The following is a 26,655-nucleotide window of genomic DNA, read 5'->3' on the forward strand; positions in this document are numbered from 1 at the left end:
TGACAGCCATATTTGATTGCAGAGCAGTGTCATTTGTATAAAATTGAAAGCCATATATGCCTGAATGCTTTCTATCAAATTTGGTAAACTTGTTTAGCTAATTTGAAAAGAACTAATTTCAAATTGTTTATTTTTCTTTGTAATGTTGGTCATATTTGATGGCAGATCATTTTTAAATAAATCTGAAACACCTGCAAGCTATGAAAAGAACTGTTCTATTTTTAGTAATGGTGGTCATATTTGATAATGGATCGCCATCCAATGAACCAGTTTAAAACACACTGATGCCAATATGCTACCCATAAAATCATATGTGAACTGGTCAAACAGTTTTTGAGAAGTGCTAATTAATGATTGTGAATGGATAGTGCATAATGGACTTATGACACATGGTGGACAGTTCACCATAGCAGAAATTCACTTGGCCTTAAGGCCAAGTCAGCCTAAACTGAACAGAAACTCTAAGTCCAATGTAAAACTACTGGAGTAATAAAACTAGGTAATTATTTTAGCATAATCAATTATTTCAGCATAATTTATTGCTAATGGGTTAACTTGTCTGTATGATCAGACTTCAGTGGTATCCAGTTTTATTTCATGAGATAACAGAAATATAAAACCGAAACTTCGTGGCTCTTATGTTCTATTAACTAAAGCATCTATAAATGAACAAGAAGTGTTTTTCAGTCCTTTGATTCTTTTAAACTACTGAGTATTGAAACCATCTGAGTGTGTGTAAGTAAGCATATATATAAAGAGAAAGAAAATAACTGATATCATGTGATATCATATTGAACTTAGAAATTTATTTTATTTATCTTCTGGAACATGTCAGTACAATAATGGATCCACAAACAAGATTTGATAAAAATCCATTCACACTAGACATTACATCCAAAAATCTGAATCATGACCTTGAAATCAATATCAGCAAGCTAAATGTGAAATTTGTTGCTGGTGGTAACTGTACATAAATGTTCCTAAGTGCACATGTACAAATGTCTAGGAATAGAATCTAGACCTTTACCAAATGACAGTGTAAAGCAGGTCATCTAACTCAAGCACATGAGCACCATGACATACAAAAATGCTAAGTCTGATCTAGATCCATTCCTATTATTTACAAGTTATTGCATTCACAAGCCATTACAGACTAATAAGGCCTAGCTGCATTTCAGAAAAACTTCTTTAGTGAACACTACATTATGATATGACCAGCCAATCACAAAAAGGATAAAATCATTTTCAAGGTGGCCATTTTGGCAATCATATTGTCCGAAGTGCTTTAGTAATAATCTTGTGTCAATAAAGTGTTCGTTCAGTGTTGATATAACAATTCCAAGATGTCCACCTTGATGGCCTATTAAAAGTCAGATCTTCATCATATTCATTTAGGATCAATTTCTTTATATAAGCAGTCTTTAAGTAAAATTCCATAACGATAGGAAAAGCTGTGTTCAGAATGAGTAGCAAACAAGATTTTCAAGACAAATACCACAGAGGCCATATTGGAGGTCAGATCAACATCAAATTCTTCAAAGACCAACTAACAGCAGCATTTTTATTTAAACACATTTATCATCAGAAAGGTTTCTGAGAAAACCCCACATATGTGTGACCATCTATATAAATAGTAACCACATCATTTTCAGTGGTCGCCAGTGGGGCCATGTTGGAAGTCAGATTGACACCATATTAATTAGAAAAAATTACTACATATTACTCTATGTGGAGTGTTAACTGAAAACCCATTTCATTACAACCACCCATTTCAATACAAAAACCCATTTGGAGAAAAAGTAGCAATAACAAGATTTCCATGATGGCCACCATGATGTACTTTGGCAAAAAGCCATTTTAATACATTCATTCAAGAGGTGTAGCAATAACAGGATTTTTTTAAATTGCTGTTGTGGCTGTGATCTAGGATGTCAGAATGGTACCATTTTTTTTTTACGAATAACTATGAATCATATGACTTATTTTCATCAAAAGCCCCATACTGATATGACCATACTTCCAGAAGCAGCAGTCATAACAAGATTTTCAAAATGGTGTCTGTGGATGTCATATTTTAATTTAGCTATATCCAATTAGACCTGACTATCACTCATCTGGCTGACATCTAACAGTCAAAAGCAAGAGCAGCTCGCCAATAAATACGGATCAGTAGCATACTTTCTACTGACATTTCTTCCAATGCTGTTGATTGCAGATGTTATTATAACAGCTATGTCAAGGTACGTCTTGTTTTTTATTTGAAAGCAGATCAGTATGACTTGTACAAACTTTAAAGCCCTCTAAACCAGTATGCTTTGTGTCAAAGTTGGTTTAAATTTCTTCTGCATTTTTATGCTGATAAAGTCATGGTAATATTTTTTACTTTATTCGTAGATTGTACAAATTTTAAAGCCCTCGCCATGATGTTTTTTTTGTCAAACTTGATCAAATTCTGGTGATCATTTTAATGTTTTTCTAATGGAAGCCACATTTTATGATAGATCAGCATCATCTGTATAAATATGAAAGGTCTTCATGTTGGGATGCTTTCTAACAAGATTGGTCAAATTCTGTGCAGTGGCTCTAGCAGATGGCATTTCAAGCTGTTCTATTTTTAGTAATGGTAGATTTTTATGACAGCAGATCGGACACATTTTTAATGACTTGAAAGGCCCTCATGCCAGGATGCTTTCAGTCAGCTTTCGTCCAATTCTATTCAATACTTTTGGAAAAGAAGTCAGTTCAAGAATTCTTTTAAATTTTTGGCAACATTCTATTCAACAGTTTTGCAGAAGTTGTTTACAGCTTTTTCAATATTAGTAACAGCATTGGTACAATTTTTTTATAAAGATTTTCATGTCTAGGTGCCATCTGCCAAATCTGGTCAAATTTTACATTAGTGGTCTTTCAGAAGAAGTTGCTTTAATAATTTTGCTATTTTCAGTAAGAGTGGCCATATGTGGATCATTTTCTTTTTTGTATAAATATGAAAGTTCTTCATGATAGAATGCTTTAAATTTATTTATGTAAAAATTCTATTCAGCACTTTTTGAGAAGACCTTATTTAAAGGTTCTTCTATTCTTTGAAGTGGCAGCCATATCTTATGGAAGTTCAGCATCATTTAGATAACTGATGTGAAATTTTGTCATGCCGCGATACTTTATCAAATCTGATGAATTTCTATTAAAAAGTTTTGTGTAACAAATCATTTAATGGTTATTTTTTTTAAAATAGAAACAGTGGCTTTCTATTTTAATAACAATATGAAGCATCTACTGTACAAATTCAAAAGCTATTCCATGTCACGATGATTCCTGAAAAATTTGAAAAAAATTGTTCAGCCTGTTCTTTATGTCATTTAAAAGAATTGTACTATTTTTAGTAACTGCCATATTTTACAGTGCATTAGCAACATTAAAAAAACATTTAAAAATATTGAAAGCCGCTCATGTCAGGATGCTCTGTGCCAAGTTTGGTCAAAATTGGTCTGACATGTTTCAAGCAATTGAAAATTGCAGTTTTTGTTGGACTGAGTATACAGGGCCATAATATAAGCTATAAGTCACTTTGCCCCTATGGCCAGGTGAGTTAATAAGCATTTTAGTGAAAACCCTATGTCATTGCAACCTGCTGTTCAGAATGAATAGTGAAAAACAAGAATTTTAGAATGACAACAGTATTGGTCATGTTGGAGGTCAGATTGGTACAAATTTCACTGAAGGCCAGCCAACCACACATTGTGAAAACTGTTTCAGTCAAAACCCCATGTTAATGTAACCATCTGTTCAACAACAGTAGTTATATGGAGATTTTCAAGATGGTCTCCATGGTGGCCATACTGGATGTCTGTGGAGCACCATTTTCATTTAGGGCCAAGAAAACAACAGGATGAAACTCATAAATTTAATGGTCTTTGTCATTGCAGATTAGAAGTAGTCGCAATAACAAACAAGTTCTATGTACAATGGATGGAAGATGGTCACAGGAGTAGTAGCAATAACAAACAAGTTATATGTACAATGGGTGGAAAATGGTCACAGGACAAATGCATAAGCTCTTCTGATCTTGAGCTAGTTCAGCTAAAACACATAATTTGTATTTTAATCACATCTACATTCAGCTTCAGCTAAGGACCTTGACACTTATTGAATTATTTGGTTACGTTGCATGTGCATTACTAATTAACTTGTCTCTGCTGATTACATTGGGTGTCAACCATCTGGGTTGGGAATTCACTAAATCTGACATGCTCTGTGCAAAAAACTTTCCTAAAATTATATCAAGTGTCACATTATTTTAGTTGAACATATACTTAAACTTAGACATGTTCTGAAACAAGAACAAGTAATTAGGTTGTTGTGTGTCAAAAGTATAGTGTAGATTGAAACTAAAACTGATTGCAATTTATAATTTTTTTCTTTTATATAAACAGCCAAGGTGAAAACTATCTACCTGTCGGTGGACATCAAAAGGTCCAAAGTTTCCAAAGGACTCCCATATCACATTGCCAGATTCATCTTGCTCAACGAACTTCACTGCAATGTCATCTGAAAAGAAAAGTGACAGAATAGGTTGGCACAGAACAGATTCCTTAGAACATGTAGTTTCACATTAAAGACAAGCTATGATGTATGTGACATGACTTTCAATAACTTTAATTTACAAATTTTAATTTTGTCATTTTGTATCCCAACACTAACACTGCTATCACAGCTAGAAAGGTACTACCTATGTTTAGCTATCTGCTAACTGTGCAGACAAGACAACAAAAATAGACAGTGTTAAAAATGCAATTTCGTCTCCAGGAAGCAATTAGGCCTTAAATGAGTGAAGCCTCCTAGCATTCAAACTTCCAAACCTGCTGCCAATCACACAACAGAAGCCATATACAATAAAAAAAATAATTCATAAATCATTTCCAATTTTTTCACAGCCATGGGCTCAACATAAAGTAATGGACACTGGCTATATTTTTTAAGCCATGGAAGTAATAAATCACACCCAACCATTATAAAGAAACGGGTTCAAAATATATAAGTAGACACCAGCTGTATAACTTAAATGTTTAAGTTCCTTAATGACCATAATTCTGCAAATATAACAATCTGAACATTGTAGAAGTCATCTTAGACATTGCTAAGATGCAGCAATTCAGTTCAAATCAAACAGAAAATGTGAATTATTGACTATTCATTAGCGATTTAATCATATATTACTACTGCAATGTATTGTCATATTCAGACTGATGATATCAGAACAATATATTATATGTATGTATGTATGTATGTATGTATGTATGTATGTATGTATGTATATATGTACATAGCTGCCAACCTTCCAGGCTCACAATTAGTGAAAATAGGGATAAAAAGTCGTGAATTTGGACATGAATTCATGAAAAAAACCATGACAATAACTCCATCCACTCTGACCACTCCGACCGTCAATACTACACTATATCAAGTTTGCAAAATAAATATAAAACACTGCACATATGCAGAAATATTTATTTATCAAGACATTATACTGTGGCAGACTTGAACTTCCTCAACTGCTTGATCGTAAATTTGTTTTCTAAACAGTTCCGACTTATTGCCTGCAGGTTGATCTTGGGGACTAAAATTGCTGACAAATTTTCTGCAACTAAGGAGGCCCTAAAGTCTGTCTTAATTTTCCTCACTAAAGAAAATATTCTTACGCTGTCACTGTTGCTGTGAGTAATGCACAGGAACTGCAGCATTTTCAGTTCTTCCACAGGAAAAAATGCGATTTTCGAGTCCGGGAACATTTGTCAGAACAAATGTTTAGCATGGTCTCCAGCTGATAAAGGTAGATTGCGTTCGACAAGAAAACTCACAAATAATGCTTCAGCGCTGGTAGCCTGCAGGTCTGCCGCAAATGGTTTAAAATATTCCAGAGATGAAATCTGCGAATTCTTAATTTTCCCAACTTCTACGTGTTTTTTTGCAACCGACATTCTTCCTCACATCGTCTCTGCGATGACACACTGAGCGCAAGAAGCATGAATGAATATCAATGTTTAATGGCAGAATGCACGGCCAATTTTTGATATATTCCAAATTAAACTTCACTTTTTGAGTAATACATTTCTTTTTCCTTGGTGGTGAAGACATTTTCAAAATCTTACATGCGAGGCTGAATGGTAACTCAAATCAGTATTTTGACGCATGCGCGGAGCAAATTTCTGGTTAAGCCCCAGTTTCTCTCAAAAGCATTTGTAAAACTACTCTTATACATATAGATTAAAAGAGGCTAAAATGCTTGTTACTGGGCCAACTGTACTAATCGGCTGTAGATCTACTAATATCGTGACCAGCAGTACCGGACCGTTTCGGCAACTGCGAATATCACGACTAGCGCTTAACGGGAAATCGGTTATTTTATTAAAGATTTAAAATAATTGAGGATTGGAAAATTCGTGAATTTTTGGCTTACGGCGTGAATCCGTGAATCGCTGAAAAAGTCGTGAAATTCACACCAAATTCGTGAGGGTTGGCAGCTATGTATGTACACACACACACACACACATTAAAACCCTATAATATTCCCATCTCTGCCATCTGGTCAAAATGAATCAATTTACACAGCACTAATAAAGATCAGCAAGTTTACTATAATCAGCTGTATCTTCTGAATTAGTAAGTGTCTATCAAATATAAATAGCATGTCTACAGACAATGGTCAATGGAAAAAAGGCCATGGAATTTTCATTGGGCTGTAACACTGGCCTCAACATCAGACCACGGCAAGGCACACGTTTTCAGTGAGCTTGGTAAAGAAATAGTATAAACATCATGATATTCTTGTGACTGTATCATAAAACAAGAGTCCCTTGAAAGGACTGATAGTCTACGTTCCAAAGAGAATTTCCTGGAATTCAATACAAGACTATAATTCCTTTTAACTGCTGAGTTTTGAAACCATCTCCTTTATCTTGTGCAATAAGATTTTCAAATTAGCTATTGAGGCAGCAATAATGGAAATAGGATCAGCATAATTTTCTTTAGGATAAAACTAGACATCACTTTAAGATTGTTGACGAAAACTCCATGTCAATATGACTATCCATTCAGGTGGAGTAGTGACAAGAAGATTTTCAACATGGCCCTAGTAGCAGTTATATTTGATATATCATAAAATTCTTTTGGTGAAAACCATATGCTGATATATCCTTCAAGTCTGGACAAGATTTTCAAGAAGGTCAACATGGTGGCCATAGTGCATGTCAGATCATCATTATTTTCAGTCAGGACCAACTACAGTATATACTCACCTATAAGCCAAATAATTTAGGAAAATATAAAGACCTGGAAGAAGGCCAAGGGGGGCAGCTTATCTGTAGGCCAATGTCTAAACTTGACAGTTTTTAGGTCTTTTAGTTGACTACTGTAATCGCTGTAAATCTTTGGGCACAAAACAATAAGACATAGGCATGTAAAATAAAAAACTTTCAGTGACCCAACAATTATTAAACTGTTATAAAGTACTATGATTGATTTTGTTATTATTTTGCATGTGCATATTTTCAGATTTCTCCAACATGAAATTACAGACTATATAATTCACAGGCCGGTTGGGTTTACCCAGGAGACCAGGCTGATCTATAATGTACAGTACTTACACAGTGCAAAGCGTGCATAGCATCACTTAAATCCATATTTATTCCCAAACATATTAGATGCAGATTTTGCTTTATTCATTGTTTCAACCAAATCACATTCTTCCATATAAAATTTCAGTAGTCCTTAACAGCTATTTCATTTACGCTGAATCACGCGCTCATGAGTTACTCATTTTCAATGATATAAGCGATCCTACAAATGGAGGCAATATTTTTAAAAAGGTATGCAGGTTTAATTGTATAAGGCATATAACCAGCATAATTTACATGTTCACAAAGAGTGCTAATACTAAAAGCTAAAATTCTCATATAGAACAAATAAGATCAACATCAATCAATTTTAGTTTTGTGTTATGGATGAACAATCATAATTTTCCATTCAATGTAAAGCTTGATGTTTCGGCGTCTCCTATGTTGATAGTCGGAAAATTTGTCTTTCATTTTGCAACAGCAGTACAGGCCAGTTAATCATTAAAACCCTGAAACTGACTTGTGTTAACTCATTCGGCCCCAGAGGTTTTTGTCATTTTTGTCTGAAATGTGCGTAGGAACGAGATTTGGGGTGCTATTTCTGAACACATCGTAATACAGCGGTTTTCAACAGATTATCCATGAGAATAATGCCTAGTTGTATTAGAAACATCAATTTCCATTGGTTATTTTGCTTGCGCATGAGCAGAAGGGTAAAAGTTGGAGTTCTTTTTTTTTTTTTTTTTTTTTTTTGCTTAATAGACCCATCATTTTCGTATGGAGACCGCAATTTATTCCAAATGCCCACCTTATCCTAGTTTTTGCAAAGGTTCACCTGTCTGTGTTCAGTTAAGACCGGTATGCCTTAGATCTGAGGCCAAAAGGTCTAAAATCCGGACACAAAATCGCATTCCGATCTCGAGCGAATTTTGGGTGAAAAAAAACCGGGTCCAAAAAATGAGCTTTTTCTCTCTGTATTTTGTAGTGCAACTAGAACTTCCAGATTATTTGATACCATTTTAGAGCTATATATGTCTGCTTTTTTTTAATACCACCCACGTTGGTCTATCTTAAATGGCCTCGATGCTGCAGGGCTTTGAAGTAGGGTACAGCCTCATCACGCCTACAGACGGGATCGGGGCTGAATCGGTTAATCAAGTTTATGGAAATTTCTTAGAAATTGTCAAAGAATGGCTCTTTTTGTAACTTATGTGCAATACTGATTCACAAATGATGAAATAAATAAGTAATATTCCGATTTAGTGATGTCACGAAAATTCACCCATTAACTCATTCGGCCCCAGAGGTTTTTGTCATTTTTGTCTGAAATGTGCGTAGGAACGAGATTTGGGGTGCTATTTCTGAACACATCGTAATACAGCGGTTTTCAACAGATTATCCATGAGAATAATGCCTAGTTGTATTAGAAACATCAATTTCCATTGGTTATTTTGCTTGCGCATGAGCAGAAGGGTAAAAGTTGGAGTTCTTTTTTTTTTTTTTTTTTTTTTTTTTTGCTTAATAGACCCATCATTTTCGTATGGAGACCGCAATTTATTCCAAATGCCCACCTTATCCTAGTTTTTGCAAAGGTTCACCTGTCTGTGTTCAGTTATGCCTTAGATCTGAGGCCAAAAGGTCTAAAATCCGGACACAAAATCGCATTCCGATCTCGAGCGAATTTTGGGTGAAAAAAAACCGGGTCCAAAAAATGAGCTTTTTCTCTCTGTATTTTGTAGTGCAACTAGAACTTCCAGATTATTTGATACCATTTTAGAGCTATATATGTCTGCTTTTTTTTAATACCACCCACGTTGGTCTATCTTAAATGACCTCGATGCTGCAGGGCTTTGAAGTAGGGTACAGCCTCATCACGCCTACAGACGGGATCGGGGCTGAATCGGTTAAGAGAGAATTTTGACTGGCAACTATATCAGTACATTGATGTGTAATTGCCTTTAATTCCATAATATCAGCATGATTATTGTAGTTTTGTAAAATGAGGTGTAAGACATACATGTGAACTTTTCAAGCCCAAGTAGGGAGACTGAATAAAAAATAAATAGAGATTGGGACCAGAACATCAGGAAGATTTTTGTGGCATTTTCAAAGCCTTGTTTTCAATAAATATTGATCTATCTTCCTGGTCCAATATGCGTGAAATTCACAAAAAGACTTGCCGTTTCTCCCTGTGACACACCCTACTTTCCCCCAGGACGTGCCCTATTTTCATATTCTGGTTAGCTGTGGTCAAACTGCACAATAGCTAAAGATTAGTCTTAAATAAACTAGCAAGAAAGCCAAAGCGACTAATTAAAAGTTAAGCCTTATCGATGCAACTATTTTGTGAAAATGACTGGCCCTCTGTCGTAATTCAAAGAAACCATGTTCTACACTATTGTGTGCAATGATTGATTGGCAAATAAAGGATTCCCAATTTTGTTGAACTAAAGGTACCTAATTAGGCTGTCTCATGGCATTTTCCCCTCACTGTATATCAGACCTTATTCCTTTATTGTCAACTCATAAAGCATTTAGTGTTGTTTACTATAAAACATGTATTCTGAATTAGTTTTCTGAGGACACATTTGCTGCATGGTATGTATTTTCATTCCTTCTTTTAATTTATCAATGGTAATTAACATTGGTATATACAGTATAAAAATGCCAGTGTTCACTCCTGTAAATTTCTTTCGTGGGAATGGCGCTATAGCATATGGAATTATAGCATTCGTAGTGATCATTCTTGGGATTGAAATTAATTGTGGACGATTTTATTGTTGTTGTTTTTTTTTATGGTTTTTTTTTTTTATTTTTGTATTGTTGTACAGGTTTAAAAAATCATTAATTTACGTGAATAATGTTTAAACATAATATTCTATTTAGTGACAGAGTGAAATCTTTCTAGTAAAGTAATTTATTACATCACAACAATAATTCACAGGTGATGCAACTGAACATGTAGGACTTTTCTTGTTTAGAAGAAATGACAATCGAAGACATGATGTAATAATCGGGAGTTCTCTGCAAAAACCAGAAGATATGAAATCAGGAGGTAGGCATGGAGCGCCCCCAGAATCAGAGTTTTCTTTTTCCTCCCGGCGTGAAAATTGACAGGTATGGTGTAAGGTCACTTACATCAAAGCAAACTACAACTCAGCTTTTACGGTATTAGCATAATTTCAAAGCATTATTTCTGAACTTCATTATTGTATTTTGGAGATATCATTAAAGTTTAGTGCAATGGTGCCCATGATTCAACTTCAAGGGATGTACTTAACTCAGCGCATAATCAAACCTACAATGTACATGTGGTGGCGCCAATATGTAAATACATTCAGCTGCCTAATTGCGAGCGTTGAATCAATCCGCATTGTTGTTCGTTGTGTTGTCATACTGGGATTAGATTTTAATGAGTTAGGTATTTACAATTTCAAAGCAAAGTAAAAACATAATTACCGGTGCAATGATATAAAATGTCCAATGCAGTAATGCATAAACAAACATTCAAGTCAAAAGGGAGAGGTAGTGTTACAGCAACTCGCAACTGCTAAATTCTTGTCATCATTCGATCAAATTATACACAAATCTATATAGGTACAAACAATGAGAAAATAGAAAACTAAATAAATTACTTTTCAAAAAAGTTTATAACATTTCTTTTTAATAATCACGCACATCAACCTGAATATAAGTAGACGTATTTTTTAAAAAAAGTTTGCCTAAATAAATGCATTCAAAACTTACCTTGTGCATCTTGAGATGTATCAGAGTTGTGGGTTGACTTATACGCGGGTCGTGCACTTTTTAGTGTTTATACCTGTTTAGTTTGCGGCTCAGCTTATACATGAATGGGTTTATACTTGAGTATATATGGCAGACACTATAGGGGGTCTATTGGTGAAAATCCCATGTCAACAAAACTTCTTTTCAAAAGAAGTAGCAGCTGCAAGATTTTCAATATGGATGCCATATTGGAAGTCAAATTACCACTATTTTCATTTAGGACCAACAAGACATATTAAGAAGTCTTCTGGTAAAACCCCAATGTTGATATGTCTTTCCAGGCAGAGTAGCAATAACAAGATTTTTATGATAACTGCAATGGCAGCCACATTGGATGTCAGAACAGCACAAGTTTCATTTAAGACTAACTAGATCCCATTAAAAACCATCAGGTGAAAACACCATGTTTATACAGATTCTGTTCAAAAGGAGTAACAATAACAAGATTTTCGAGATGATTCAGATTGGCACCATTTTCATTTAGGATCAACTAGAGATCCTGAGAAGTCCTTGAGAAAATTCTACGCTGATATGATGATCCATTCAGAAGGATATGTGATAACAAGAGCTTCAAGATTTCTATCTGGCAGTAACTGGAGTTAAATATTCATCTTTGGACTGTTAGGAAACCTGTAGGATTTTTAACCATTTATTTTACTTTTTCTGAAACTGAAAAGGCTATTTTGTACTGAAACATTTTTTACAATGATTTTGTCCCAACTCTTCAAAAACTGACTGCAATCTATTTTTCTTATTACACATGACAGCAAGCAAAGAGTGTTTTCTTGCTGAAGTTGTATGTATATGTTTGAACCAAATTAATATTTGTACTGATGACATCTTTCCATATGCATATGTTGAATCAAATGAATATTCAAACTGATGAAATTTTGTTTTGTCTTTTTTCTGGTGTTAGTTTGATTACACATTTTTGTTGACGTAATCTTGAATGGAACCTCTTCAATAAACTCCACTGTGCAGAGAGGAAGCAAACATTGTTTAGACTCTTATAAAGATTAATTACATTAAATATCTGCAAATATTTCAAAGACTGAATAGGAGAGAGAGACTGCAAATGAAAATAGTTACCTCTTTGAACTTTTTCACACAGAAGAAAAACTTCCTCATTTCCAGTACAACAACCACCATACTTGTCCATTCGGCATATCTTCAAAGCATTGGCCCCTGGGGACTCTGAATTCAAAATTTAAAATTTAGTCTCTTTTTTTGTTCTTTGTTTTTAATGAGGGGCAGAAATAACGTTTACTGCATTTTGGCCATATGTTATTCTAAACTACCTTAGCCACATAACACCATGACAAAGAAAATTATATTCTAATTTTATTATGTAATTCATTGATAACAGTGCATTTGAATTAGTGTTATGTAATTGCCTGACATATGAAAGAGTATTATGTAACTGGCTGAAAACGGGGTGCAGCTGATTGAGTGAAAGATTAGTTTCACGCACTACTAAATCATTTAGAAACATGTAGCTTACATGGATGCTTCTATCAATGCTAAGAATACGTGTGTCTATTAAAATAAATCGTTTTTATCATCGTTAACTTTGGCACAGCAATGCTTCAGAATGCTGATAAATGTGTGAAATAACATTATTATACATTTGTCATCTGAAATGACAATATCTGTAATAAGCTGTAGTTCACAGATGTGTCAAATAAGGGTATCATTCAATGGTCATTTGAAATCATGTATATCTGATATAAAAATATTATCAAACAATAGTCATTTCAAATGACATCTCTAAAATCTTAATATTTTCACATCATTACATTTTCATGAATACTTCCAAGTTATTCATTATATCAAATTTTTCCTGCAGTGTGACTGTTTATAGTGATGTCTAGCACTGGGGCATCATGTCCTACTCAGTCACATTATCCTGACACCAGGAAGACTAGTCCCAGCACTAACCTCTTAATGCTTTGTGTCAAGCAAGGCTGCTGCAAAAACCATTTTCATACATCTTTGGTATGACTCAACCAGGGTTCGAACCCACAACCTCCCACATCTAAGGCAGACACTCTAACCATTATACCACCAGAGCTGTCGTTTTGTACATTATTGTTAACACCAATTCTTCCAAACTTAGTTTGTACAAGTATCACATAAATATAATAATGTGTGGCTGACAGTAGTTCCTGCATATGTAGCAGTCACCCACCAATCTTGGGTCCTCAATATACAAGCATATGAACGGAATACATTTTTATAATGAATCTCTTGTAACAGCAAACTATTTCATGGATTTAAAGTTTGTTTTGACAAAAGACTTTTCTTTTAACCATAAACCATGAACAATGGAACTCACTGCTGTCATAGATGGGAGTGGATACAACAGATGACAGAAGACATGTCAACAGTCCCTTCTCATCTCTAAGGTAGGCCTGAAAACAGAGTCTGACAACATTCAACTGCATTTCTTTTGCTTGTTTCTCTGCTTGACTGCGTGCATGCTTGACTTCCTCATCTGAAAAGCAGGAATGCAAAATGTTGTTAAACATGAATGATAGGCTATGTCTACAAGCTAATCATCTACAATTTATACGTGCTTATAAAACGAGTCCAACTGCAAACTGCACACTCAGATCTGCCATCAAATAATGCAGCAGCCAATCTGTGTCTGTGCAAATTGTTAGGAGTAATCAGCAGAACACACAGTACAGACAATAATCTTCAAGTGCATTATACAGCAGAATCTCAGAAGCTTTGATGTTTGCAGTTTCACACAACTTACAAACGTGTATATGAAGTATTTATTTTGAATCTGTGCTCCATCAAAAAATTTGTTTTGGAAGAGGACAAAGGTAAGAGATAAATTTGGGCAATGATCATATTGATGGGGCACACTCCTCAAGATACCACTCTGTGCATGTTGCCATCACACAGGCAGTTAAGGCAATGATCATACTGATGGGGCACATTCCTCAAGACAACTTGGTGCATGTTGTCATCACAAAGGCAGTTTGGGCAATAATTATACTGACGGGGCACATTCTTCAAGATACCACTCTGTTCATGTTGCCATCACACAGGCAGTTTCAGCAATGATTACACTGATGGGTCATATTCCTCAAGACAATTCTGTGCAGCATGTTGTCATCACACAGGCGGTATGGGCTACAATTACATTGATTGGGCACATTCCTCATGACAACACTCTGTGCACTTTGTCATCAAACAGGCAGTATGGGTCATGATTACAATGATGGGGCATGCTCTTCAAGACACCACTATCTAATTTAATAAGCAACTACTAAAATATACTAAATTGAAATTAACAGGAAAAATGTAGGAAGTAAATACTGAATGATACTATTGTTACATTAGATACACTTTCAATCTGCATGATGGGCCTAAATGATACTTCTGGATGAGGAAACAGGTGTCTATTTCATTCAAACTGAAAGTACTCCTAAATGGTATCTGAAATCTGATTTAATCAAAATGAATTATCAAATTAACATTAAAGCAATTCTAACAAGAAACTTCACTTGTTGGGATGACTGGGAGTGTCTTTAGGTAATGTGATTGAGTATTGAGTATGTATTCTCAGAGAAACATAATGTACTTAAAATTTTGCTTTCTTATTCATTGAAATGTGTACCCAATCACATTACTTTAAGAGAATAAGTAATCGGAGGAGAGGATGCTGAGCATTCAACCTCTACCTCGGGTATCCTTCTAGGGAAGAAAGCTGGAATCACTACGTGAACGATAACTCGTTCTCCTTGGGGCTTCTGCAGCAAGAATCCCATGGTCAGCCAATATGGGTTGCACCACTGGCGCAGGAATTATCACATCTTGGGCATGATCATGACTGTCTGATTGAGGGGACTTGAAAGAGGCACCATTGTGCTTGCAATGTACACATAAAAAGATGTCACACTGAAGAAAAAAAATGAGTTGCAAAATCTACTTAGACCCCAAAAATGTGTTTCCTATTGCAGTTTTTAAAATTGGGTTAAGTGGCTCTTTTCCTGCATTATATCTATATATATATATATATATATATATATATATATATATATATATATATATACACACACACAAAGCACTTCAAGTACTTAGCTAAACCAGCTCAATTTGATGAACAAATGAATTTTGGGATTTGTCTTGGGTGGGGGGTTACTAAGGGATGTGGGTGGGAAGTTTTAGGGTCTGCAACAATAAAGAGGGATGGTCAGCTGGCCAGGAACGCATTTGGTGGGGGGGGCCTTATTATTGTTATTATGGGGTTTAATGCCATTTTTCAAAACAAGATAGGCTATATATGGTGGCCAGTATAACTGGTGGAGGATGAATCAATGTGATCAAAAACACAAGCACTTAACCCTTGTTAGTAAAGCATAAAATGTGGGTCACAGTGATATTTGGTTTTCTGGGTGAAGTTGGTAAAAGAGTTACAACCAATTCTGAAATTTCATGACTGGAACATAAACAGTATGCAATGAATGAACTTTCAGCACAAACTTTCAACAAGTCACTGAAGCATGAAATACAGAACTTCACAAAGAATGCTTTAGTAACAAGGATGCAGAACTTGTCAAGATCCATCCACTCACCAACTTTCCTGATTCTCAGTAGGATAGTATACATATACAATATCATGTATAGTCGCTTATATTTAAATTGTATAATGCACTGGAGATCTGGTTCTGTGCAGTTTGTAAGGAGTAATGCAGGCACAATATGATAAGCTTGTCAAGATCTTTGCTGTTTGCAAATGATTTGACTTTTTAAAATTATAAGTGAGCATATACAGTACCAAAAATTCCTGTGGTCATGAGCTCAATGCAAAACTAAAGGCAGTCAAAGCTGCCATATCTGATGACTGATCAATATTTTTTTTTTACAAATCAGAATGCCCTTCATGCCAGGATGCTCTCAAATTGAATGAAGCAATTAATGGGAAAAAATGTCATTTAAAGATTTTACTACATTTCTTAATGGTGGCCATACTTAATGGCGGATCAGCATCATCTGTACAAACTTGAAATCTCTGCCAGAATGTTATCAAATGTGGTCAAAATCTCTGCCAGAAGGTTATCAAATCTGGTCAAAATCTCTGCCAGTATGTTATCAAATCTGGTCAAATTCTCTGCCAGTATGTTATCAAATCTGGTCAAATTCTCTGCCAGTATGTTATCAAATCTGGTCAAATTCTGTTCAGTGTTTTTTTTTAAACACATAGTGACTAGTAATATTCTGTTCATCAGTTTTCAAGAAAATGATGTTAAAAAGTTTTTTCTATTTTTAATAAGGGTGTCTACATCTGCCTATGGATTGGCATCATTGGTACAAGCTTAAAAGCTCCTGATGCCAGGGTGATTTCTATAAAATTTGGTCGAATCTCAAATTCAAACTTTGGCTGAATTCTCTTGTGCAGTTTTTGTTAAAGACTGAAAGATTTGTTTACTTTAGAAATATAAGTCTTTTTTTAATATAAAAGATCGTTTGTTGATTGAAATTGTTCATAAAAAAGCCCTTAAAAAATTTTGTCAAATTTGGTCAAATTCTGTTGAGTAGGTTTTTTAAAAAACAGTTGTTGAAAGGTTTTTCTACTTTTAGTAACAGCCACCCTATCTGACTGTGGATGCACATGCCACACAGAGACAGCCACCCTATCTGACTGTGGATGCACATGCCATACAGAGACAGACACCCTATATGACTGTGGATGCACATGTCACAGAGACAGACACCCTATCTGAATGTGGATGCACATGCCACACAGAGACATACACCATATATAACTGTGGATGCACATGCCAACAGAGACAGGCACCCTATCTGACTGTGGATGCACATGCCAGAGATAAGCATGCCAGACACAGGAATATACCATAAGTTCACTTGATCTTACTGCCTGATGAGTACAAAAATAGATTTTATATTAATTACCTGTGCACTATGGACTATACTGAAGCTTACATACTGTAAAATCTTAAAACATTTGTACATTTGTTCACCAGTGACCAAGAAAGGAAGCTCTCTTACGTTTTTTTGGGGGGGAGTTGAGTTTCAAATATACCAGACAGAAAAGAAAGCAAATAAGAAGACGTTTACTGCTGCAATTACCTGTGAGAGAAATGTCAACATTAAGGTTTTGACATTTAACCTGCTTGTCTAATTTGATGGACTCAATTATCCTCTGTTCTAACACCTCGGATGCCTTCTTCCGTGTCACATGTTGTACACACAGGTTCGGGAATCTTCAACAAAGAGTTTATATTTTAGTTAGCAAACTAACATAATGAGCAGGTCTAAAATTAATTGCAACAGACTGAAAGGATATCTGAGATGATATTGTTATTCTATCCATGAGACACAAGAAACAAAACAATTATATCAATCAAACTGTTATATTTTTTGTCTGCTGCATACAGACAATAATTCAAACCCTGTACATTTTTCAATTGAAGATAAGCCCGCTTGATGCGCTCCTTGATTCATAAAAATAGCCAGGATAGTTGTGTGTCATGATGGTAGTAAATTCCATATAAAAGTCAATGGCTGACCAGAGAAAGACAAAGGGAGTTCTTTGGTGTTGTTTTAGTTTTATAACAGTGATGGTAAAAATGTTCAGGTCTGCATATTTAACTCATCTGCCTTTTATTCTTAAGGTAATATAAGTAACCTGTCTATCATGTTTATACAGATCCACAATAACAGCCCAAAGTGATCTATCACGTTTACTTGAATAAGGACCACTAAAATAATACAAACCCAAAATAACAGTGCAGAGAAGTAAGCAAACCAAATATTATCAAAATTATGGTCAAAGGCCATGTTATGGTCATGCAAAAAAAGGGTGCAGTAATAAATTCATTAAATTTTCATCAACTGAACAAGCAAACTAAATTAAAAAACCATTATTTATTCCATCACTGAGTTCTGAAACTGTTATGTCCTAAATATATTAAACCTAAAATATCTGAAAACTAAGTGATCTACAATGGATCTATAACACATGCTGTGTAAGATTTGCAACTTATTCAAGAGGAAATCATTGTACTTGACCAATCAGACAGTGTATTGAATTTGCAGATACACTGTAGTAGTGAAAAACTTACTGTACAAAAGGACTGCCCGCTTTAACCTCCATGACACAGATACCATTATGGCAGTTCTTCCCTACCAGCTTGTGGGCATGAGGACTTGGTATTTGGTCATCCGTCACAAGTGTTACCACAATTCTGGCTGCACCAGTATAATGTCGAATCTGGAGGGGAAAATAATTCAGGTGTCAAAAACAGCTCCAAAAATAAAACATTCATATAAATGTTTTGGTTTCCCTACCATTTGATTCGTCACACTTCAGGTGGGAGCAATGTTGAGTCATCATCTTCCCTAGATAATCCTTTGTGAAGTGCAATAAATCAGAACTCAAGGTAAGTAGAGCATTTGTGTATTTATGTAGACTAATGGACTAAAACACATTAAAAAGTTAAATGCATTGAAATTATGCTGAATAAGATAAATCTAAGCATTTTTTTATTCCAATATTGTCAGCATATAACTCCTGCTGTAAGCAGTTTATGTTTTATGGTGGTACATTCAATAAATATAAACTCCTGCTGTAAGCACAGTTTATGTTGTATGTCATGTTCAGTTAAAATAAACTCCTGCTGCAAATACAGTTTATGTTTTATGATGGCACATTCAATTAATATAAACTCATGCTGTAAGTACAACTTATGTGTATGTCATGTTCAATTAATATAATCTCCTGCTGTAAGCAATTTATATTGTATAATGGCATGTTCAATTAATATAAACTCCTGCAGTAAGTACAGTTTATTTTGTATGATGGCATCTTCAGTTCATTTAAACTCCTGCTCCTGGTGTCATGTTTAATTAATATAAACTCCTGCAGTAAGTACAGTTTATGTTGTATGATGGCATGTTCAGTTCATTTAAACTCCTGCTGTAAGTACAATTTGTACTGTATGATGTCATGTTCAATTAATATAAACTCCTTCTGTACGCACAGTTTAAGTTGTATTAGGCATGTTCAATTAATATAAAGAATACTACTGGTTTAAGTTTCACATGTACAATATTTTTTAAATGAAAGTACTTCATCACTGAACTGATCTTGGTCACTAAGCCACTTGACACTTTCATAAAGACATCATTATCATGCTGGTGATTAAAATTCAGTTTAACAGTGCAAGGTCTGCATTTTGCAGTGTTCACTAAACACTATCTATTTTGAACAAATGCAATTAGTTCAAAACCAAGAAGCAAAATAGGAAAATTACTGAATTTTTATCTTCAGCGCTGAGTAGTTCACATTGATAAGAAACACTAGCATGTTGACAGGCCCATTATTCTATCAAAAAAGAAATAAATACAAGAAAATTCCACCAAGGAACAACTACATATGTACATTGAGTTTTTATGGTCCTGTAACTACAAATACTCTTGTGGGTATAATGTTTTAAGAATTTGCAAAAACTTAAATTTTGATGGATACTTAAATCTGTTGACTGGGAAAGGAGGATCATTGTTCACTGGGTCTTTAAACATGTCACTGTGATATGTAGAAACACATGAATGTAAGTGAATTTCTGGCAAGTTGTTAAACAGGCTTAGCAACAAACAAGAGGTCCAAGTGATCAAGAGATCACTCATATGGCTGGTATCTTCCAAAGAGCCAAATGCAAGAGCAGCTAGCCATGAAATATTACATTTCAAGGTTTCTCAACTTTCTTTATCTTCATCCATATTTGCTGGTAGATCAGCATCATTATTCTAATACTTAGAAGGCCCCATTGTCAAGACACTTTATAACTAAGTTGTTCAAATTATCTTCACAACTTAAAGTAATGGCAGTCATAGTCAATGGTCAAACTGCATCTCTTGTATTAATATGCGTCAAGATCTCAAACTCAACGCTTTGGCTCTTGTTTGATCCAAAACTAGTCACTATTAATGGACAGCAATCCATATCAAGTTACAGCATTAATAATGTAGCAACTTTACTGATTAATATATATTTATCACCATGTACATGATGTACATGATTTAAGAAGTGTAGGTAAGACACTAACCCTAATAGAAGGATATGTTCTTCTGTACTTCTCACTTTTCTCTCCCTGAAGCCCTCCATGTGATGGTCCCTCACATTCATAACGAAACCGAAACCCACGTGCTTGGGGCTGCTCCACAATTTCTATATAGGGTTGATCATTATTATCTGAAACAAATGTATATATTAAAATCAAAGTTTTCATGAGCTTTATACTGTAACAAAAAAAGGGCCATCATTACCCACCCAGTGTTTCCAAGGATACATAGGTTCAATCTAAGATTCAGTTCGTCAATATTTTCAAAATGGGTCACCAAGAATTTGACATAGGCACAACATTTTTTTCACAACTTTGCAAATCACTGCATGAAAGATATTATATGTACCCAAAATTTAAGCACAAAATATGAAATATTCCTCTAACAGCAGAATACAGTATAATTTTGTAAATACAGAATGAATAGAAGTTCTTTTTAAAATCTAAACTGATAATCTTATGACAGCAATTTATGAAAATTTAGGCTGACTGTTCTAAGAACAATGATTTATCACCAACTGCAGTTATGGTACTCTGTTACTAACTAGCAGATTGCATTTACATTATTCTATTACTAGCCAGCAGACTGTAGTTATAGTAATCTATTAGAAACTAGTAGACTTCAGTTATAGTAGTCTAATACAAACTAGCAGACTGCAGTTATAGTATTCTGTTACTAACCAGTACATTGCAGTTATAGTACTCTGTACATCTAGATCTTTTCTCTGACATAACACTCTTCACAGCAGAACTACACCCATGGTGAAAGGCTAACTCCACAACTGCACAGGCACCCTCATTTTCTAATCTGTGTGTGTGATTTGGGGTTTAATGTAGCTTTAACAATTTTTCAGTCATATTACTACAATGTCTGCAGTGTGACAGTTTATAGTGATGTCTAGCACTGGGGCATCATGCTGCATATGTGTAACATTATCTGGACACCAGGCCAACCAGTCATAACACTAACCTCTTAATGCTGAGCGCCTAGCGAGGCAGCTGCCAGTACCATTTATATAAGTGTTTGGTATAACTAGGCCAGAGTTCGAACCAGCGATCTCCTGCATGTGAGGTGAACACTCTAACCACTAAGCCACTGGAACAGTTCTTTCCAATGTAATGGTATGCAATTTACTACATATTAACACCTAAAGTCAAAGACTGTTTTTTTTCTTAATACTAAGGATGCACAGCTTAGTGTTTCCTTTTTTAAATCTTAACCCAGATATTGCCATGAAAATTTTCTTAACCATCCATGATGCAATTTTTTATTGTAACAGTTTGGCTGGCCACAATCTTCAGCAGATCCAAAACTGATTAGTTTATTCTCCGTGTCAGGAATCTCTTCTGTTTTACCAATATTTTCATACTGAAACAAAGTGTCAGATAAATGTATGCAGTTTTTGTCCAAAGCATCAGCTATGCAAGTTTGCCATTTCTTCATTTTGTATAATGAGTAAAAACTGATGCATAATGCACCAGCAAATCTGGGTCTGTGCAGTCTGTTTGAAGTAATCAGTTGGACAAACAACACAGAAATGACCTCATCGGCAGGTACATTTATCTATGGCACATCAGGATCTTTGTTGTTTGTAGTTGGACTTATTTACAATCTTGAACATACAGTATTACCCTGATATCACCATCACAATTCCTGTACTGTGCCAATCATAACCCATGTTCCCCAGACTCTACCTGGATATTCCTAACAAAATCAAATGTGCTTCCAACCGTTCAAAATGGTCTTCAATCTCAACTAAAAATCTTTATGATTCAAAAGGTTTCCTGTACATAGGTGATATCACTTTTCTACAGTATTAAAGTCTTTCTTCTGACATATACAACATTAATGGGCTTTTATTTCATGGATGGAGCCCTCAAGTATCATGACTTGGGTAGAAATTTTTATTAAACCTCAACACTTATAGCCAACAACTGTATATGTATTATCTACCTGAGAAGACTTAGCTTTTAGGCTGCAGATGATAACCTAAAAGCACTTTCAACCTCCTTGATATATTTTCTAAACCAGTAACATGAAATTTATATACTTCTCTTATAAATCCCTACTCCTGATCATGAAAACCATTTCATGTCCATATGATGAACTAGAATTATAGCAATCTTGTGAATATCACCATCTTCACTAGCCAAGGTTCTGACCTATTAACCTATCTACACCTTGATGGATTGGTCAGATAATTCAGTATGTTGTCCTAGCGACATCTATTAGATTTCATGAGTTGTCTCCCTTAATATCTGATGCCAACTTACCAATACTGTGTAACAGTAGCGCATTGTACATAGACCAAAAATGATGGAGGCAATTGACTTCAAAAGGATACTTTTTACATAAGTGTAAAATTGCTTATTTATGAGTCCATTCCAGTTGGTGGCTTGCTGCTATATCCAATGAAATTCACAGGCACAAAGCACCAAAGTATCTGATCAATCAACCAAGGTATAGATAGGTTAACATATGAGAACCTTAGCTAGCGAAAATGAATATCATACAAGTCAATCTATTCTTAATGCCTGTGGGACTGCACTAAGTTCAAATATGTGGAATGCTTCAAACTTTCGAGATGAAAAAGTCTGGTGGTGTGGGTCCAAATAACCTCTTGCATTTGACAAGGATCCTCTGCCCAATAATTACCACAGCTTTCTGTTTAAAATCAGCATTTCTGGTTCAGAAAAAATTCATTATGATTTACGAAATATATTTAAGGGGTTTGAAAGATTTGAAAGTTTACATTGTTTTGTATATTTAATTATATCTGATTTAATATATATTTATTTCAATTTAATTGTTTGTCAGTTTAAAAAAAAAATTTCTTCATTACATGATACTGTCATGTAAATTTATTCACTGGAGATGATACTCTTTTTTTTTAGAAAATACTTTGACCCTGGCCATTAGTTTATAAACACCAGGTGTTGATCTAAATCCTGACCTTGTTTCAGAATTTGTAGCAACCTTCGTAAAATGATTGGTTGTTTCCAAGGTCATGATGGGACTTTGTCTCTAAGATACTTTAAAAAAAAAATATTTCTTGGAGTAGAAATGATTGGTTTTCGTCAGGGTCACACTGGGTAAACGTGATCTGTAGCAAGTATTTGCTTCTGCAAACTTCCAGAAGATGATCACATGACCCTTGTTTATGTTTTAGAAAGCCCATATAACCCATGTTTTGGAGAATTAATCTGAGTAGAAGTTGGGCTGTTAAACTGTTAGCTGTACGTTGTGCTGTTAGGAGTTATTTCAAATTACTTGGTTTGGAGTTATTTCAAATTATCTGGATTCAAAAGGATTAATTCTGTAATTTTTCTGGAAAATACGTGTGCTCATCTAATATTGTGGAACAAGGACAGTTTTTTAAATAAAAATTATTCAGCTATCAGAAACCGGAGTGATAATGTTTATTTCTACAAGGAACTGATGAGTTCAACACAACAGATTGTAGCATACGTCATCGTCTTCCATCTTGGATTCTTCATCAGGATTCGAACGTGAAATCAGTAGAACATTCTGTTATTAGGACTATTAAAATTGTATTCTTGGATTATTTTTGGATCATTTTTGGATTTGATTCATTAAAAATGTAAGTTCATATTTTTTTATTTTTACAGAATTTTTCCAGGGAAATAAATTATTGTATTTTTAAAAGCTTGTTGTTTTCACTCTTTCTTGTGTTACTGTTTATTCGAGCCTAAACAAGTGACATAAGAACGTGTTATATAAATATTGCAAAAGTTGTTTAGGTGACCCATTTGAATGCATCTACTCTTGCCAGGCAACCAAATGACACCCACAAAATGTGATCAGATCAAAGTTTAGACCTGCCTGCATGATTAGATTGGTCATTGGGATGGTGGATGTGTGGCATCTGCTATATGCCATGCCAATTCAGTTCAGATCAGAGGTTAGTTCAGATATTTGGAAGTTGACTTCTACTCTATTCATCTACATACCTTCTTCATAAATGTGATCATCTGCATATCCATTAACAAGGACTGGCTCACTGTCACCATTCAACGACATTTCTACAGAATCATTGGAACCGTTACTGTTACTGTCTTCCATCATGCAACTCAACTTCAATAAAAAAGGAAAATTATAAAATGAAATGATTTTTTTCCAAACATTTTTCTCTTCGAAATACTGGTTTGACCATGCATGGTTTTCTACATACAAGAGAAGTAAGATTCTAAAATTGTATTATTCAACATCAGTGATCGAGACAAATTACACAAACACTAGGTCTTTACAAGCTATTTTACTGACATGACACAATACATTTAGTTCAATAATTCAACGAACAGGTAGAGACAATACATATTGACAGTGAAATAATATTCACATAAACATTACAATGCCAATGGTAAACAAACATAAATATTACAATGCCAGTGGTAAAAACAAACATTACAATACCTATGGTAAATAAACATAAACATTTACAATGCCAATAGGAACAGCAAATTGAAAGACAATACAACAGTAAAAACAAGCAAATATACATGAAGTTTTTCCATTTATATATTTATACATAGTATTACTTAAAACATCACAGTACACTTAATAACATAAGTAGGAAATATGAAATTTTATTATTAAAAAACATACAAAATGTAAGGGGATTAAAACACATGACAACAATATACAGTATGCACTAGATAAGAAATCTGACATCAGAAGAATGTATGTGCTAAAAGTTAAAATATGAAGCCTTAAAAAAATAAATGCTGTTTTCGGGTTTAATGACATTTCTCTTTGCAAGATAGGTTATACATGGCAGCCAGTAGAACTGGAAGAACTCAGGGAAAACCCTGGAAAGGACCAATGACCCATGGGATGCTATTGGCAAACTATCTCATAAACACACACAGGCCAAAGCTGAGACTCAAACCCATACCAACTGAGGCAGAAACTTTGAAGATAGATATGTGGTTTGTATAAATGTGCAGTAAGGTGTTACTTTTGCAGAACGGCCCAATTTTTGGGAAATACAGAAAAACATAAAGCATATTTACAGTGAGGTTTGAACCCAGTCTGAATCAGTGCAATGAAATCTTTGAAATCAGGGATGTTTCTCAGTTCATTGAAATGGCTGTTCCAGACACTGGAGGCATCAAATCTGAAAGACAGTTTACCATATCCTGTGGTCTATACCCATCACACTGCTGCCAGATTCTGGTGCAGAAGATATAATTGCAGTTTCAAATGTGAATAGATCACGCAAGTAATCTGGTCTTTACTTAAGTATTTTCTACACTTTAGTTGCCATGTATCTTAATCTACTACTGTGTCAAGTAGAAAGGTTTCCTTTTCTTATCTACTACTGTGTTGAGTAGAAAGGTTTGCTTTTCTCATCTACTACTGTGTTGAGTAGAAAGGTTTGCTTTTCTCATCTACTACTGTGTTGAGTAGAAAGGTTTCCTTTTCTTATCTACTACTGTGCTGAGTAGGAAAATTTGCTTTTCTTATTTACTGATGTGTCGAGTAGGAAGGTTTGCTTTTCTTAATCTACTACTGTGTCGAGTAGAAAGGTTTGCTTTTCTTACCTACTACTGTGTTGAGTAGGAAAATTTGCTTTTCTTATTTACTACTGTGTTGAGTAGAAAGGTTTGCTTTTCTCATCTACTACTGTGTTGAGTAGAAAGGTTTGCTTTTCTTAATCTACTACTGTGTCGAGTAGAAAGGTTTGCTTTTCTTACCTACTATTGTGTTGAGTAGGAAAATTTGCTTTTCTTATTTACTACTGTGTTGAGTAGAAAGGTTTGCTTTTCTCATCTACTACTGTGTTGAGTAGAAAGGTTTGCTTTTCTTAATCTACTACTGTGTCGAGTAGAAAGGTTTGCTTTTCTCATCTACTACTGTGTTGAGTAGAAAGGTTTGCTTTTCTCATCTACTACTGTGTCAAGTAGAAAGGTTAGGTTTTCTTAATCAACTAATGTGTCGAATAGGAAGGTTTGCTTTCCTTAATATACTACTGTGTCAAGTAGGGTTTTCTTTTCTTTGCATTGAGAACCATATCAGCAATTCAAATCATCAAAAACCAATTTTAGTGCTATATACTGTAATTTTTTTCCCATTTCGTCAGTTTGCTTTTGCTACACCCAAAAATCACCAGATGGTATATTTTGTTTAGGAAAAT

The 26,655-nt window shown here is 34.7% G+C and overlaps 1 protein-coding gene across 3 annotated transcripts in view; it reads right to left on the reverse strand.

Moving 5' to 3' along the window:
* Positions 1-26,655, reverse strand: part of LOC149806032 (nuclear factor NF-kappa-B p105 subunit-like) — a 100,041-nt gene that overhangs the window by 61,338 nt on the left and 12,048 nt on the right. For all 3 annotated transcript variants that reach the window (XM_089950885.1, XM_089950886.1, XM_089950887.1), the window contains exons 2-8: positions 24,470-24,593; positions 20,483-20,628; positions 18,500-18,648; positions 17,505-17,638; positions 13,735-13,893; positions 12,489-12,593; positions 4,454-4,548 (exon numbers count right to left, since the gene is read on the reverse strand). In XM_089950885.1, the coding sequence (XP_089807011.1) occupies positions 4,454-4,548; positions 12,489-12,593; positions 13,735-13,893; positions 17,505-17,638; positions 18,500-18,648; positions 20,483-20,628; positions 24,470-24,584 (903 nt within the window). In that variant the 5' untranslated portion in view covers positions 24,585-24,593. The remainder of the gene's footprint in view (positions 1-4,453; positions 4,549-12,488; positions 12,594-13,734; positions 13,894-17,504; positions 17,639-18,499; positions 18,649-20,482; positions 20,629-24,469; positions 24,594-26,655) is intronic.

This window comes from Sinohyriopsis cumingii, chromosome 2 (assembly GCF_028554795.1).
Source record: "Sinohyriopsis cumingii isolate HCF-2022 chromosome 2, ASM2855479v2, whole genome shotgun sequence".
NCBI classification, from domain to species: domain Eukaryota; kingdom Metazoa; phylum Mollusca; class Bivalvia; order Unionida; family Unionidae; genus Sinohyriopsis; species Sinohyriopsis cumingii.